The sequence below is a fragment of the Biomphalaria glabrata genome, chromosome 7, assembly GCF_947242115.1.
Source record: "Biomphalaria glabrata chromosome 7, xgBioGlab47.1, whole genome shotgun sequence".
NCBI lineage: Eukaryota > Metazoa > Mollusca > Gastropoda > Planorbidae > Biomphalaria > Biomphalaria glabrata.
This window is the reverse complement of record NC_074717.1, coordinates 21,235,009-21,249,894: the sequence shown is the minus strand read 5'-3', so window position 1 is coordinate 21,249,894 and position 14,886 is coordinate 21,235,009. Positions and strand designations below refer to the sequence as shown.

Here is a 14,886-nt window from a genome sequence, read left to right as displayed (position 1 = left end):
AGAGATCTAGTCTAGATAAGAGTGATAAGACTAAGATGAATTTGTATTGTTTGGGACATTTGACAACTTATGTGTCACTTACCTAGATATGCCTAGATCTACGTAATGATCTAGGTCAGTGAAAATTGATACTATAGGGGTGCTCAGCCTATGGAATGCGACCGCCTTTGGATTTTGGGGGTCGAATGGTGAGTTTCCATGGGCCGCCTAAGACAACTTGACAAATTTTCATGGGTTATAATTTTTTTTTTTTGAATAACTGTCTTTTGAAGATAGGTGTTGCAAAGAACTGAAAGAACCATTTTAATTGTCAAAGCATATTATATCAATATTTGAAACAGTTTAAATAACTGTCCATCAAACAAAACAAAGTTAAGAAAAGAAAATATACTGAAAATTTGTTAACGATTTGTTTTAACTTCAATAGTTAAAGAAGAAATTGGAAAATCACAGCATGTGCAGGCCTACGTCATTTGTAACGAAGTTCTATTATCAAAATCTATAAAGTCGAACAAACTGAAACTTCATTTTTATATCAAACATTTGAGCTTTGCTTACAAGGACAGGTGATTTAAAAAAAACAAACTAGTTTCTTTAGCAGACATTTCGAAACTACTAGGACTACTACAGCACCTAATGTATTTGACAAAATGTGTTCATTTCTGGAAAAGTATAAAATCTCTTTGGAAAATATTTGTAGTGTCTGGAAAGATAGTGCTCCAAGTTTGCTTGGATGTTGGTCTTGATTTCAAGTTTTAGTACAAAATGAGTCACCAAAAGTAGTGTGTTAAATTCATTGACAAATCTTATTTCCCCAAGAATTACAAGAAGTAATTTAAAAAAAAAAGAACAAAAAAAAAAACAATGATGTATAGTGCTTTCCATTTTGTGAAATCGAGTATAAAAAAAGTTGATGTTCTTTCAAGCGCTGTAATGAGTTTGATGCCTCCAAAAATGTACTGCTATTTTACACTGACATAGATCGTAGTGCTTTTTTAAATTCTTAAATGGAAGGTAGTAAAAGCCTATAATTTGAGAAGCATTTTGTAAGCACATAGGATTCATTCAAAATGATTTCTGATTGCCAAAAAAGTTTTATAGTCTTATTTTAATAATCTTGCATTGCTGTAGTGGTACATATACACTTTGATAGGAATTATTATTTGATGAGGTCTTGAATGTTTTAAATCAATTTTTTTAACTTCTGATCCCTAAAATGAGTTCAACTTTCTGTGTTACTTGAGGTTCTAGAAGTCCTAAATAATCACTCTTTGCCAAATATGAATGCATACATAATAACTGTATGATGTAAACAAAAGATTGTCAATGTGCTTGCTGTAGAACAAGTTTACCCAACCCTAAACATTTAGACTAAATTCATTAAACATTGCAAGAACAAAAAAACTAAACATTTATTTTATTTGTATGTATTAAAATTTATTTGTTTCAAATTGTAGTTTCTCTGAATATGTAAATTCTTTTATTGCTAACACATTTTTAGTAATTATGATACAATTTAAATGGTTAGTCATAAGATGATTAAAAGACGAATCCATACAGTCGTTTAATATTAGGGAAGGCTACAAAGAAATTCAAAGTTAACACATGAGTACTGAGTACTATACACAACTTAGTAAGACAAACACTTCTAATATGTATTAACATTACTGGGTCCTGAAGAAATAGTTTTAATAAATCAAATTACAATAATAATAATTGTATGTAATGGCATTAGGTTGACAAAATGTTTTTCAATCTATAAAATAAGCATGTTATACAATTTCATCTTTGCAATATCATAGTAAATTAAAGTCACTCAAAGAAGACAATCAACAGTTATGGTACAGGACATTAAAGATTTTTTTAAGCAATTAAAATGATCTTTAAAAAATCTGCTAAATACCACATGCAAAAAGAGATTTTCTTTAACACAAAGGTAAGCCAAGATATTAGAAAAACTTTTTTGAAAAATTAAACATTTAATTTGAAAATTGCATATGTCTAAATACAAGTTAAAAACCCTTCCATTTATAAAAAAAATTAAAACAACAAAAACATTTTTCTGTATCATTTGTAAATAAAATTAAGCTAGCTATTCTAGAGCCATCTTTACATTTGAAGGAACTATTAAGATTTCATTTTTTTAAAAATATAATTATGGTCTATTTTCATAACCTATTATTGCACAAGATTATTCTAGTATATTAAGTATAATATAACAGTAAAATATTTGGTTAGAAAATGGTAATATATTGGGCCAAAACAGTTTCTGCTATTTTAATTTGCAGCCTACAGTTAATAAAGATCAGTGTCTAGATTAAGCTATATATAAGGAACCATTATTTAATTTAATCAAAAATAGAAAGTCAAATCCTGTAAGATGTTAGTGAAAAAAGAGGTTTAGCAGGACACATAATCAATAATAATACATTGAGGGAAATGGTGTGATAATATTACCATTTAGATTTCTTTTACAGCAAGAAAATCACATGACCATTTATTTAAAGCAGTCTTCATTCATTCAATCCTTTAAACATATTCTCAAAAATACCTGCTTGCATAAATACTTATCTTTAATCATAAGAACCAGACACATTTAGGACATGTGACTGAGCTTGGCTAACTAACTGAGAGGCCTGAGTTCAAATCCAGGTCTGGACTAGGTAATATTTGATTAGAAATTCGTATTTGCTGTGCCCTTAAAAGAAAAAACTGAAACTTTCCCCCATTAGAGATTGAACCAGAGCACACTGACCATGCTAGAGGAGTCAAGCTTTACAAAAGCAATACTAATAATAACACTGGCCCATAGGGTACTAATACTATTAAATAGAACAAGACTTCATATTTAGATTTTTTTTTGTGAAAAATGTCGTTTATGTGTCATTTATAAAAATATAGATCCCATTGAAGTCTCTTTTCCTCAAAATTCCTGTAAACACATTCCCCTGGCATAGTCAAGAAAATCCAAAGCACTCTCTAGCCACATGAGAGATCTAGTAACAGAAACTCACAATATAGGAACATGTCAAGTAATACGCATTCATTCAAATCTGATGTAAACATTCATGGTATAGATTGCACAACACATTCAAACATATATATACCAACTATCTGTTTTAAAATTGCATGTTATCAGTAGTAAATGTCTTCAGAGATAAGTTGCTTTACATCTAAAAATATATTTTATGTGTGTGAGTATTTATTTTTTTGTGCACATGTTTTTGTGCATAGATATAAAAGACACATCACTTTGATATAAAAATCCTCAACTTTTTTTTTTACTCTGTTGTAGAACTCATAAAAAAATTTGATGAAAACTAGAGATATCTGTGAAACACACAGTGTTTACTGAAAATGTGTTTATCGAAACAAAAAAGTTGAGGGTTAACCTACAAAGAAACTAGTTTTATTTTAAAGCCTATAGTCTCAGTTAAATTTTGAGGACACAAAAGTAAAACCAAAAAAATCCATCAGCAGTAAAATCAAAATAGTTTGATAATAAACAACACATTTACACTTTTTCAATTATCTGAAGGAATGAAAAAATCAAACTATACAAAAATAGGAGATGAAAATGTTACACAAAACAAAATGTGATGACAGCCTACAAAATAAATACATTACTTAAATTAAGATATTGCATGTTAGTTTTGTGTGCGACGCTGTAAGTAAAGTATCCCTTTCAGACCTTTTGATCTTATAATAACGTAGGTCCACCTTTCAGGCCTTCGGATCAATAGGGGGATGATTAAAAGGTCATGTTTCTATGGCTGATAGTTAATGTGGGTGTCGTGGCCAGCACAATGACCAATTGCTTTTACTTTCTCCCAACTAAAGTCACTGGAGATGGGTGGACCCAGGGGTGTCCTAAAAGTCCAGAAATTAAAAATCCCAGTCTCACAGAGACATTTCATTAGCCAAGAGCTTTAACACTCAGCCACCATGCTCCCTTGTTAGATCTAATTGGAAATTTGAAATAAAAAAAAAATGAAATTATATTTTAGAATCATTGAAAAAGAAATTGTAGCAGCATTTTTTATTTTTAAACTATCAGGTAGAAATTTTTTTGGCTAAGGTTTTTATAGGGTATCTGCATCCTAAGATACCTTTAATTAATTAACATTTATAGTTTTAAAAAAATTGTGCATTGGATTATTTGTTAAAACTTAAAACTACACTTGGATTCTTAATCAAGACTAGTTTCACATAGCTAATAATATGCTTTGCAAAACATTTTGTGGGCTATCATCACAATCTAAAAAAAGAGATGGATTTTGAAGAAGCATACATAGTAGCTTTTTAAAGTGAATTAATTCATAAGTAGCTCATTTAAACATACAAACTATGGTAAAAAAAAATAAAATTAACCCAACAACTAAGCAATGAGATTTTATAACAAAAATAAAATAAATAAAACAATGAAAACAAAAAGACAAAACCTGCTGTGCAAATTATTTCTTTGTAAAGAACATTTATATCCTAAAAAACATGTTTCCAAAATGAAAAAGTCTGAAATGAATATACTTTTAAAAACAAATGTCTTTGTTGTCGCTTACTTTAGTCATGAATAACTATTGCAAGCACTGAAAGAATTCTTAGTTAATGTGTGAAACGTTAGGTATGAATTTTTCTGTCAAGTTTAAAGGCAAGGTAAAATGGAAAACTACAAAACAATAAAAAGTGCTGATTAGAAACTCTAAAACTGTGCCTAAAATAATTGAACCAATGAAATGACCTCAAAATTAATGATAAACAAAATATTATAAACAAAAAAAAAAAAGAAACCAAAACATTTTCTAAAAGTTAACTAATACAATAAAATGAAGGTTGTAAAAGAAAGAATTAGATTGGAAACTACAATGAAGAAATGTGAAATAAAACACTAACCACTAGCACAAGCTCAGAGTAAATTTTATTTCTGTCTTGTACTCTTAGTTTTTTTTTTAATTAGTACAAATTACATTTGTTCCTAAATAGACACATTAAAGAAGCTCAAAGAAGACCATCATTATATTATAACTTTTTGCTGATACCGAGATTATTTTTAAAAGCTACAATAGCTAATGTAGCTATTAACTGCAAGAGCTAAAATTATTTTTTTTAAAGTAATTATAAGGCTCTGTGTGAACTGGAATATCAATTGTGATACATTTCTGAAAGCATTTTAAAGTTTAATGAATTATTTTGATATTAAAACATTAATTAATGAAAACTTTTTGCAAGATCTTATATAAATTTGTTATTAAGACTAGTCATTGGTTAAAATGTGAGAGAAAAATAAAATGAAACAAAGGGTGAAGAGCTGAGTTTTAAGACAATCACAATCAGCCAACAGTATTCCTGACACCCCTGAAGAAGACATCTATTTACAGTAATCTCATTGGAAAACTAGAAATCATGTTCACAAGGATTTGTCATCTAATACTGTACAGTGATGTATTTACAATGGACAGTATAGACATTTCAATAAATTATTTTCATTAAGACAGAACAAGATTATTTCTTACTTTAAAATATTCACAATGGCATATATTTAAAGTTAAGAAGGAAAGATTTCTATGATCATATATAATCAAATTTATAGACAAATCATTTCTCCTTTTCATTTTAAAGACATCAATCATATATTAACATTAAAATGAATAAAGACTAGTATTCTATTCAAACCTATCTCTATGTATACATATACATTAATATACTATTTAAATTAAGCATGGACATTTCATACAAATGAAGTGGAAAAAAAAAAGAATGCAGCTGTTACCTATAACAGTTAATGCCCCACTTAAAACTACTTATTGGATGAAATAAAGTCTGTCGATAGCGAGCAGATCATTAAAAGTATAAACAAACAAACATCTTACTTAAGATGAATATTCCAATGTCAAGTCATTACAGTAGAGGTTTCAGGTTTTTGCAATCTAGATTCCCAATGAGACTTCAAAGCAATTCTATGGTCCTATTTATGAGATTTGTCAATCATAAATAAACATGTCACTTAAAGAAAGGGTCATGACTTTAAAAAATTGACAACTTCTGCAATTACTTAACATGTTTACTTGATACAGCATCATTTTTAGAAGTATGTAGCTCCTTAATAATTTAAATTTAACAAAAAAAATGACAGCAAAAATATTTGTTGTCATCTATCTGTTTGTTTATTTCAGTAATATTCATTTTGTAACTTGAAACATAACCAGTCTGAAATTGATGGTTTTTGATGCCAGAAGTTTGTTGCATTCAGCTGAATCAATGGGAAGATCAAGGTATTCTGTTTCAGACGCTTCTTCTGTGAATTCAAAGTTGTAGACTTTGGACTTCATCTTAATGCCTCCAAAGGGTCCGCTCAAGGCAAGAAAGTGCATCACCATCTATGTCAATAATTAAAATACATTTATAAATAAACCCAGTTAATTCATTTTTAACTTGTTTCTTTTTTTCAAGATTTTCTTTTTAAACAAAGAGTAAACACTAAAATAATTTATAATGTAATCTAATCACAACAAATGACAGCAAAAGTAAAGATATTTTTTTTTAAACAAAACTAACCACTTTTGAAAGTTGGATAGAAAAAAACATTTGATAAGGTCTAGGGATAAAATTCCTTACAAAGATTTATGAAGCCTCAAATATCACACAGAATGTTTCATTGGAATTAGAAAGAAATCTAAACTACTGTCAATCCCTGTCTGCATGCTATGGGAAAGAAGCTCTACAGAAGAAATTAGAGAACTCCTTTACCTAACATGCTTCCTAATAGTCATAAAAAATAAAGCATTTTCTTTTGATTTCTAAGATCAAGAAGGAACTAATGATCTACAAATTTTAAGTGCAAAATAAAATAATTATTCAGATAAAATTGATTATCTATCTTATATAATACAGACATTACTTCAAAAAAGATGATTACGTCCTATGCGTATTCATTCTGGCTACATAATTCTCTTGATAAACTCAGGAGAATGGATGAAACGGAATGAAAAACACAGTATTTACAATCTTAACACTATCAACTATCTAAGTTTAGATGAAAGAGAATTTCAGTACTCAAAACAAACATACAAAGGAAAATTACAATCTCTCTTGAGAGTGATTTAGGAACAGTTGACATATTTTTAAATGGATGAAAGAAGAAAAAAATCCCCACTCCATTCACTAAGCTGGAAACTTTAGAAAGAAACAACTTAAAAATAAAGTGGACGTTATCTAGTTGGTTGGCGAATGGACCCTAGTGGAACATCCACAGAGACATCAATGAAACAACTGACTTGAAGAATTCACTCCACAACCTTAAAAGAAGTAGCACAATAAAAACAAGCACTTGAAGCAGTAAAAACAATGAAACTATCTCCCACTTTAATCACTGCTGCAGCCTACATTTCAGAGTCATCATAAAGAAGAATTCTTTGAGAAAAGGGAGCTCACTGTACTAATTAAATACCTTAACAACTCTAGTTACTCTTGTTCACCAAATAGACTGTATAAATCATATTACTACAAGTGCCCTTCAATACTTTAAAAAAGCCATGAAGCCTCTGAAGTCAAAATAGCAAGATAAAATGTTTCCAGATAAATAGATTCCAACTCACTAACTCTTTAAGCACAAATCATGGTAGCAGAATATTTTTTTTTTAAGATTATGAGCCAAAACACCAGTGATTCAATGTAATTATTACAACAGACACACACCAGCAATTGATAAAGAACACAATACAATATTATGATTTAGCGTTAAAAAAAACATTGTCTATGAGAAAGGACCTAGAAGTAAGAGTTTAAAAAATTGACAGAATGGACAAAGAATTATTTCTTTATATTAATATTTGTAATATTAATTGATGATTCATTTTCACTACAGATTATTCTATGTATTATTGAAACCCATTTATTTTTTAAATTTAGAATTTAAGAAATGTAACAATATGTCATCTAACATATAAAAATTATTTTCTGCATTTTTACTGTAATTAAATAGTGTGCTGATATTAACATTAAGATTACCAACAAAATCTAACCTACATTAACATCTGTGATGATACGACTAATACCTTATTCATGACCATTACACTAGCCAACATCTTTAGGCTCTTTGTTAAAAAAAAAAAAGCAAATATGTTTACTTACAGGAGCTGTTAATTTTGTTTTAGCAACCAGCTGGTATGACAAAGACCTATTGATAGTGTGAGTGGGATTCTTGTGATCTGAATTGATTTTGGCTCTTATAACCCACTGTTGGTTAAAGGCAGTAAAACGTGTTGTTTCATAGTAGAGACGAGTAATAAAATCATCAGTGCGGAATGGTTTCAATTGAAGATCTGAAATGAGAATGCAATGATTTAGATTTGAAAAATAATTTTATACTGCTTTGATAAATGAGTCAGGAGATATGCTTACACTTGAACTTTGTAGGTTTTGACTACAGAAGTGATATAAACCATTTCATTTAAGGAAGAATCTTAAAACCAATGATTTGTTTACTCTAGAACATTGTTATGTGGCACTCAAGGATTGCAGGGAGATGTATATTTTTTTTAAAGAATTTTACACAGATTTGATATACTTGGAATGTATGTAAGACTTCATGGTTCAGTGGGTATTTTTTTAACTGAATAAAGATTGCTGAGTGGTTTGAATTTCAACTCTAAAGTCCCTTTTTTTAAAAATCAAAGATTGAGTATAATTGTTTTTTTGCTAACTAAGATTAAATGCAAGGCTACACTTATTTAACAGTGTTATATAAAATAATTTATTTGGATTTAATATGAGTGTATTGAGAATTTAGGGATAGGTCAAGGTAGAGTACTTGAGATTTAGAGTTACATTATGGAAGCTTATCCGGGATTAGTGTTAAGTATAGGTAGAGCATTAGAAATTTATTGTTAGGTCAGGGAAATGTATTAGAGATTAGTTAGGAATGCGCATTAGGAATAAAGTGTTTAGTAGGGGAGTATAGTTGGGATAGAGGGTTAGATTAGGAAAGTGTTCAGGGGGTTTAGGTTTATAAGAATTAGGATTAGGTAGAGAGAGGCGTATTACTCATTTCAGGATAGATCATTTAAATATTCATATATTTCTGTTTCCTATTTGATTTGTTGCTGTAAAAAAAAATAATTCGTACCATTGAAAGTTATCTTCTCAAAAGACAACAAGGAGAAGATATCACTGTACAGTTTATGTTCTTCCTGCCTTTGAGCATCTATGGCTTCTAGAGCACTCATGATCTCCTCACCAGATTTCTTAGGGTGAGCACAGTTACTTTCATGCTCTGCCACCTCATGATAAGGGCCCTCCCAGTGGCAACCAATCCGGGAGTATCGACATGAGCAGGGCCTGAAAGCAGAAAGACCTCTGCCCCATTAGCCTCATCACGCCCACATGAGAAAATAAAAGAGCAAAAATGCATACTTACACCAACACAGTTGAATCATTTCCTGAGCAATATGCTGCGAGGGACAAAAACTACTGGGAAAAAAAAAAGCCCATCATAGCATATTGATCAGGAAATATCTTTTTAAGTCAGAAACTGGTCAGTTTAACAGCCTGTGAAGCCTTAGGATGACCTGAAAAAATAACTGAATGGAAATGCAACACAAGAATATTGAAAAGAAAAGTAGTAGTTGTTGAGAAAGGTCAAGAACATCTTAGATTTAAAAATTGAACAAATCTTTCTTTCAATTACTTCGGCAAGTTTAATTTCAATAACTCCTTTTTGCCTTTTTTTTTAATTGACTAACAATATTTTACAATAACAAGAGACCATGTTAATTAAAGCAAACAATGCAAGTCCATCAGAGCTCTTTCCCTGCCAGGTCATGTAATAATGCCTAAAAAAAAATTAATAAATTTTTACCTAACAAATAATAAACTTCTGGGACACTTTCATTCTAAATGTGTTAAAATTTATTTAAAAAAAATTGTAATCATGTAAGAATCGATTATTGTCTCATACATTATGCATTCACATTTTCTATTATTACAACTATTATAAAGCTCTGAGCAGTTAAAAAAAGTAAAGTTCCCCTTCAGACCTTGTGATCTATAGGGCAGATGATGTAAAGGTCATCTGTTTCTGCGGCCTACAGTTAACGAGGATGTCATGTGGCCAGCACAATGACCAACCGCATTTACTTTTCCCCAACTTATGCCAGGAACCCATAATAGCTGGGTGGACTCAGAGGTGCCCAAAGATCCCAAAATTAAAAATCCCAGTCTTCACCAGGATTTGAACCCGGGACCCCCAGTTCAGAAGCCAAGTGCTTTAACACTCAGCCACCATGCTGCCTCTGGGCAGTTACTAGACATTTTTGTTTCAATGGTGACTATAAATATAATAATTTAAAAAAAAAAAAGACAAACATTTCTTTAAAAAAAATTTTGGAACTGTGAAATTAGTGACCATCTAAAATTTCAATTTTTTTTTTCGTTTGTATAAATTTATTTTATTTTTTTTCAGATGCCAGACAATTTACATATTTCAAGTTGAAAAAAAAAAATTGAAAGATTTTAGAATGGTTGTATACTGTAAATAGAAAACATATTTCTGATCGGAGGCCAACAGAATGACAATGACCAGAATTTTTGTTTCTATAATCACAAGCTCTAAACATTTATATAAATTAATAGTAAACACATGTTAGAAGTCTTGGTTACTAAGAGAAATGTTTTTACAGTATAAGGTCAACCTATATACATAATTAAGTAGAACTGTTTTTTTTAATGAATATATTACATAATTTATTTTCTTAATATTATAAAAGTTTTGCTTTCCACAAAAAAAAAAAAAAAATTAAATTAAAAATTAATTTGCTGTCTTATGAAATTACTATAAAACAAATAAATCATAATTTATAAATAAACCCCATTATCAGATATTAAAAAAAAAAACAATAACATCAGCCTTTAATATCTTAATTATTACTATCCTAACCTTCATCATATGCCCCACCCTTATTTCTCTTGTTTAAATATTCTGTGACACTCAGCCCCATGACAAAGAGAGAAAGATACTTGCCGCTTAATATTCAACAGTAGAAGAACTGTTGCACGTGTGAACAGAAACAGCCGTCACTGGTTACACAACCTGTCTCAGCTTACACAACCACCTTTTTGGCCATGTGCAAAATTTTCACCTTCAACAACCTTTGGTTAATTGCTCTGTAATCCTGAAACTGACTGCTGCAAAGAAAACCTGCCTGCTTGAACAATAGAGAAAAACAAAACAAGTGTCGATCTGATTAACATTGTTAGGTTCAGCTGCTCGCCAGCCTTAAAAGGGAGAAAAAAACCTCACAGAGGTTTTTTGGGTATTTTCGTCCCACGCTGCCAGCACCCGTATGTTTGGAAATCCCCCATCAAACATGCGCGTGCTCCAGCATGGACAACCTACCAAAGACCAAGCGAGCGGCTGAATAAATGTGTCCTGAAAAGAGAAAAGGCATGTCAATGTTAGTCAAGCAACAAAAGGGGTGACGCATGATAGCTTACCCGAGAATGACCTTACCTCTCCTGACATAGCTCCTTCTGGTGGTATTCCAATTGATATCTTGGAAGTTTTGAGTTGCAGAAGGCACAGTCAGATGGTAGCTCTGACACAGCTTTTTCGACTGCCAAATTGCGAATGCAGACACAACGGTTGATTTCACACCTGCAATTAGGGCAAGTTGCTGTTTCATCTTTAATGCGTGCATCTGCCAACAAATGATTGAAGCAGCCAGCACACATAAGATGACCATTTGTACACTGTGAAACATAAGAAACAATGGCATTGAAAATTCAAATGTGTGCTTGCAGAACTTGCTCAACTAAATTTAAGGACCTTTCATAAAAATGTTCAATATTTTTTAAATATAAATGTACCTACTTACCAATTTAATTTGAAATGCTTCTGTGAGACTAAGAAGATTTTTTTTCAATTACATAAATTAGTTTAAGTTCAGAGGTTGACATTCTCAAATATAAATGTCACATTCTATTTTCAGGGAAGCCAAAGTTTAATTGTCAATTTATGGATGACCTGGAATCCTGGACAGATCTAGACAAGTCATAAACTAACTGCTATTTCGCACATTCTACTAATATTAATATTGATCTAGATAATAAATATCTTACTGGATTAGGCCGATTTAGGCCTAACTTAACTAAATAAGGATTATAGATCCAGGACTAGTTTTTAAAAATTTATATAGACTCTAGATCTAGAGTAGTTTATTTAATCCGGACATTACATGAATTTGGACACTAGCTGTTTTTGAGGTCATAACATCTTAATTTTGATATTAAATATGAAACTAGTGCGCTGTATAATGTGCTTGTCCATTTTCCAATGTTCTAACCCAATTTCCTTCCATTTAGCTATCTTTTTATGTAAGAAAAAAAGAATTTCAAATCTGTAAGGTTGTTTTTTTTCCCTATGTTACCAGGATGACTTTACCTCTTCCTAGGGTTAAGACTATATTTTTTGATAGGCTAAGTCTATGCTAATGAGCCCGGCAATATTTATTCTGTTTTTGGAGCTGATTTATTTGATTCATAGTTTTTTGATTCCATAAAAAAAAAATTAAGAGGGTGTTTGAATTAAATTACGATTTTCTTACCAAAATTTATTTCAAACAGCCCAGTTTTGGACATCAATGTTAATGATCTTATATTATATTTTTTTTTTAAGAGAGAATTAATGGGCAAATGTTTGGAGTGTGCTTGGTACATTGAATGAAGTTGAATGCCTAGATCTAGACCTACTAGATAGATCTAGATATATAGAGACAATATAGATATAGAGAGGATCCAGCTATTTAGGCAAAAATGGCTATCCTAACCTTGACTATACTATAAAAGATCATCTGTATTAGAAATTTATTAAATGAATAAACAAAAAACACAAACATTCAACACACATCTAATCATGCAAACATAAAATAAGTCTAAAAGTCTGTGTAGAAGTCACTATCCCAGTGACCTAATTTTGCTAGAATAAGTGTGTTCATATTTTTATTTTTTTGTGTCCGTATTTATGCATAATTTGAAAACATCTTAATGATTTCATGTGAGGAGATATGCCTGGGGATCTTAAAATTTAGTTAATGTTAATATAGAATTAAAATCTGAGTTTATTGATGCCTAAATATAGAGACAGTCTGAAATAAATTATGGTGTCCGGAATCAAATAATCTGGGTCAAATTTGTCTGAATTAAATGAAAACACATGGCCTCTTTGATCTTAAATATAATGACAAATATAGGTTAGGGGTACAAATATAAGTAAAGTAGTCATCCTTATTCTCTTTAAACTAAAGAAGATTTTGATACTTCATTTTCTTTTCTGTCAGCCAGAACTCCCAGAACCATTAATCCATTGCAAATTATGGGCTGTCAAACTTTTAAATTGTGGCCTATAGGTGTTAGAATAGCATAAACTACTCTAGATCTAAATCTAGGTACTAAGAATAAGATTCTAAGATAGATATCCAGATCTAGATTACCTTATTTATTTATTTTTCATTTATTTAAGCTCTAATTTCAGATTTGGTAGAGACAGTAGACTAGTCATCAAGTTGGGTCAATAAATTAAAGTTAATGATAACCAAGAAAATATTGAAGAATAAAAATAAAGAGTATTTGGTAATATGGATAATAGTGACCTTCAGGGCCATTGCCACATCACAGCACTCTTTTCCCCCTGGGCCCCACCTACCTCATTTAAATCATTTATTTGAACGTCCCAGCTCAACCCCAGACTCACCTGATAACATGTTTTGGGTAGATCTAAACAAACTGCACAGCACAGTATGCCACTAAGCCTGTCTTCCAACTTATGTTTACAATCTGAGTGAACTTCTGTCACTTTAAATTTCTTAGCTGGAGGCTCAAATGACACATTTTCTTTGTCAGCTGTCGATTCTCTGAGCACCTGTATCGACGAGTCCGAGCCTCCCTCCATCTTGTTTGTTTGTAAATTCTGGATGACGATGAACGATCAAGTCAGCTGACGTCACAGCCAACCAATAAAAATCGAGATATATAGGTTCGGAAATGTCCGTGAGTATGGAATGCGTCACGGGTTTCTTACGATACCATCCGAGTGAAATGGGCGTTGACCCTTTGTAAGAGCAGTAGGTTAGAACTACGACATTTCTATCTGTAGTAGTGTAGGGTTAGTATAACCAGATCTAGAATCTAAATATCTATGGTTGTAAGATTGTTGAAGTTCTTAAATTTAATCTTTAATAGCTTCTCCAAATGTTTTTTTTAATAACTCGTAGTAGATATTAAACATATAAAACCACAAGCAACTAATATGACTGATGATTTTTCAAAAGGTTTAGATAATAGTGAGCAAATAGATGCTATCTTAGATTTTTCCAAGGCTTTTGACAAAGTTCACCATCATAGTTTGCTTAAAAAAATAAAATATCTTGTATTGATGGACCATTGCATCAGTGGATTAAAGATTTTTTGATAGGGAGAGAATAAACTGTAATAATAAATGGCTCTAAATCAACACCAATAACAGTAAACTCAAGTGTATCTCAAGGAACAGTTTTAGGTCCCCTACTATTTTTAATTTACATAAATGATTTACCAAATAGCATTTGTTCAGGAACAAAAGTCAGATTATTTGCAGACGATTGTATGATGTAGGAGAGGGGACCTAGAATGTGTAAATCAGGTCTGGAGACGATTGGTTAAGAGTCTCTTTAAAGTGCACTACCAATTTTGCATCCTGTTCTTCTTTCGTTAGTAAAGTTTTGCCTTGCTTGTCTTTTATTGGTGCAAAATGTCCACTCTTTGCTCCAGTGAGATCTCGGACAATACGATGTCTTGTGTCTTTGTGTCATTTCTGCATGCAGCTGCTTGTGCCTTTTGACCCTTCTATTCAATCCAGTC

At 31.0% G+C, this 14,886-nt stretch overlaps 1 protein-coding gene across 1 annotated transcript; it reads right to left on the bottom strand.

Annotated features, from left to right (window-relative positions):
• Positions 1 to 2,153: 2,153 nt before the first annotated feature.
• Positions 2,154 to 13,971, bottom strand: LOC106074938 (zinc finger TRAF-type-containing protein 1-B-like). The gene is made up of 5 exons (XM_013235836.2): positions 13,742 to 13,971; positions 11,504 to 11,742; positions 9,122 to 9,333; positions 8,128 to 8,318; positions 2,154 to 6,374 (listed from the first exon to the last, which is right to left on the bottom strand). The coding sequence occupies exons 1-5, from the start codon at positions 13,937 to 13,939 to the stop codon at positions 6,177 to 6,179; spliced, it is 1,038 nt and encodes a 345-aa protein (XP_013091290.2). The 5' UTR covers positions 13,940 to 13,971; the 3' UTR covers positions 2,154 to 6,176.
• Positions 13,972 to 14,886: the final 915 nt, after the last annotated feature.

Bases quoted from the DNA above. Each gene is read 5' to 3' on its own strand.
- LOC106074938 (XM_013235836.2), bottom strand. From the start codon at position 13,939: ATGGAGGGAGGCTCGGACTCGTCGATACAGGTGCTCAGAGAATCGACA. The intron at 8,319-9,121 runs GTACGAATTATT...TTCTCATTTCAG, and splicing joins TGAGAAGATAACTTTCAATG to ATCTTCAATTGAAACCATTC. The intron at 6,375-8,127 runs GTAAGTAAACAT...TTATTGACATAG, and splicing joins AAACAAAATTAACAGCTCCT to ATGGTGATGCACTTTCTTGC.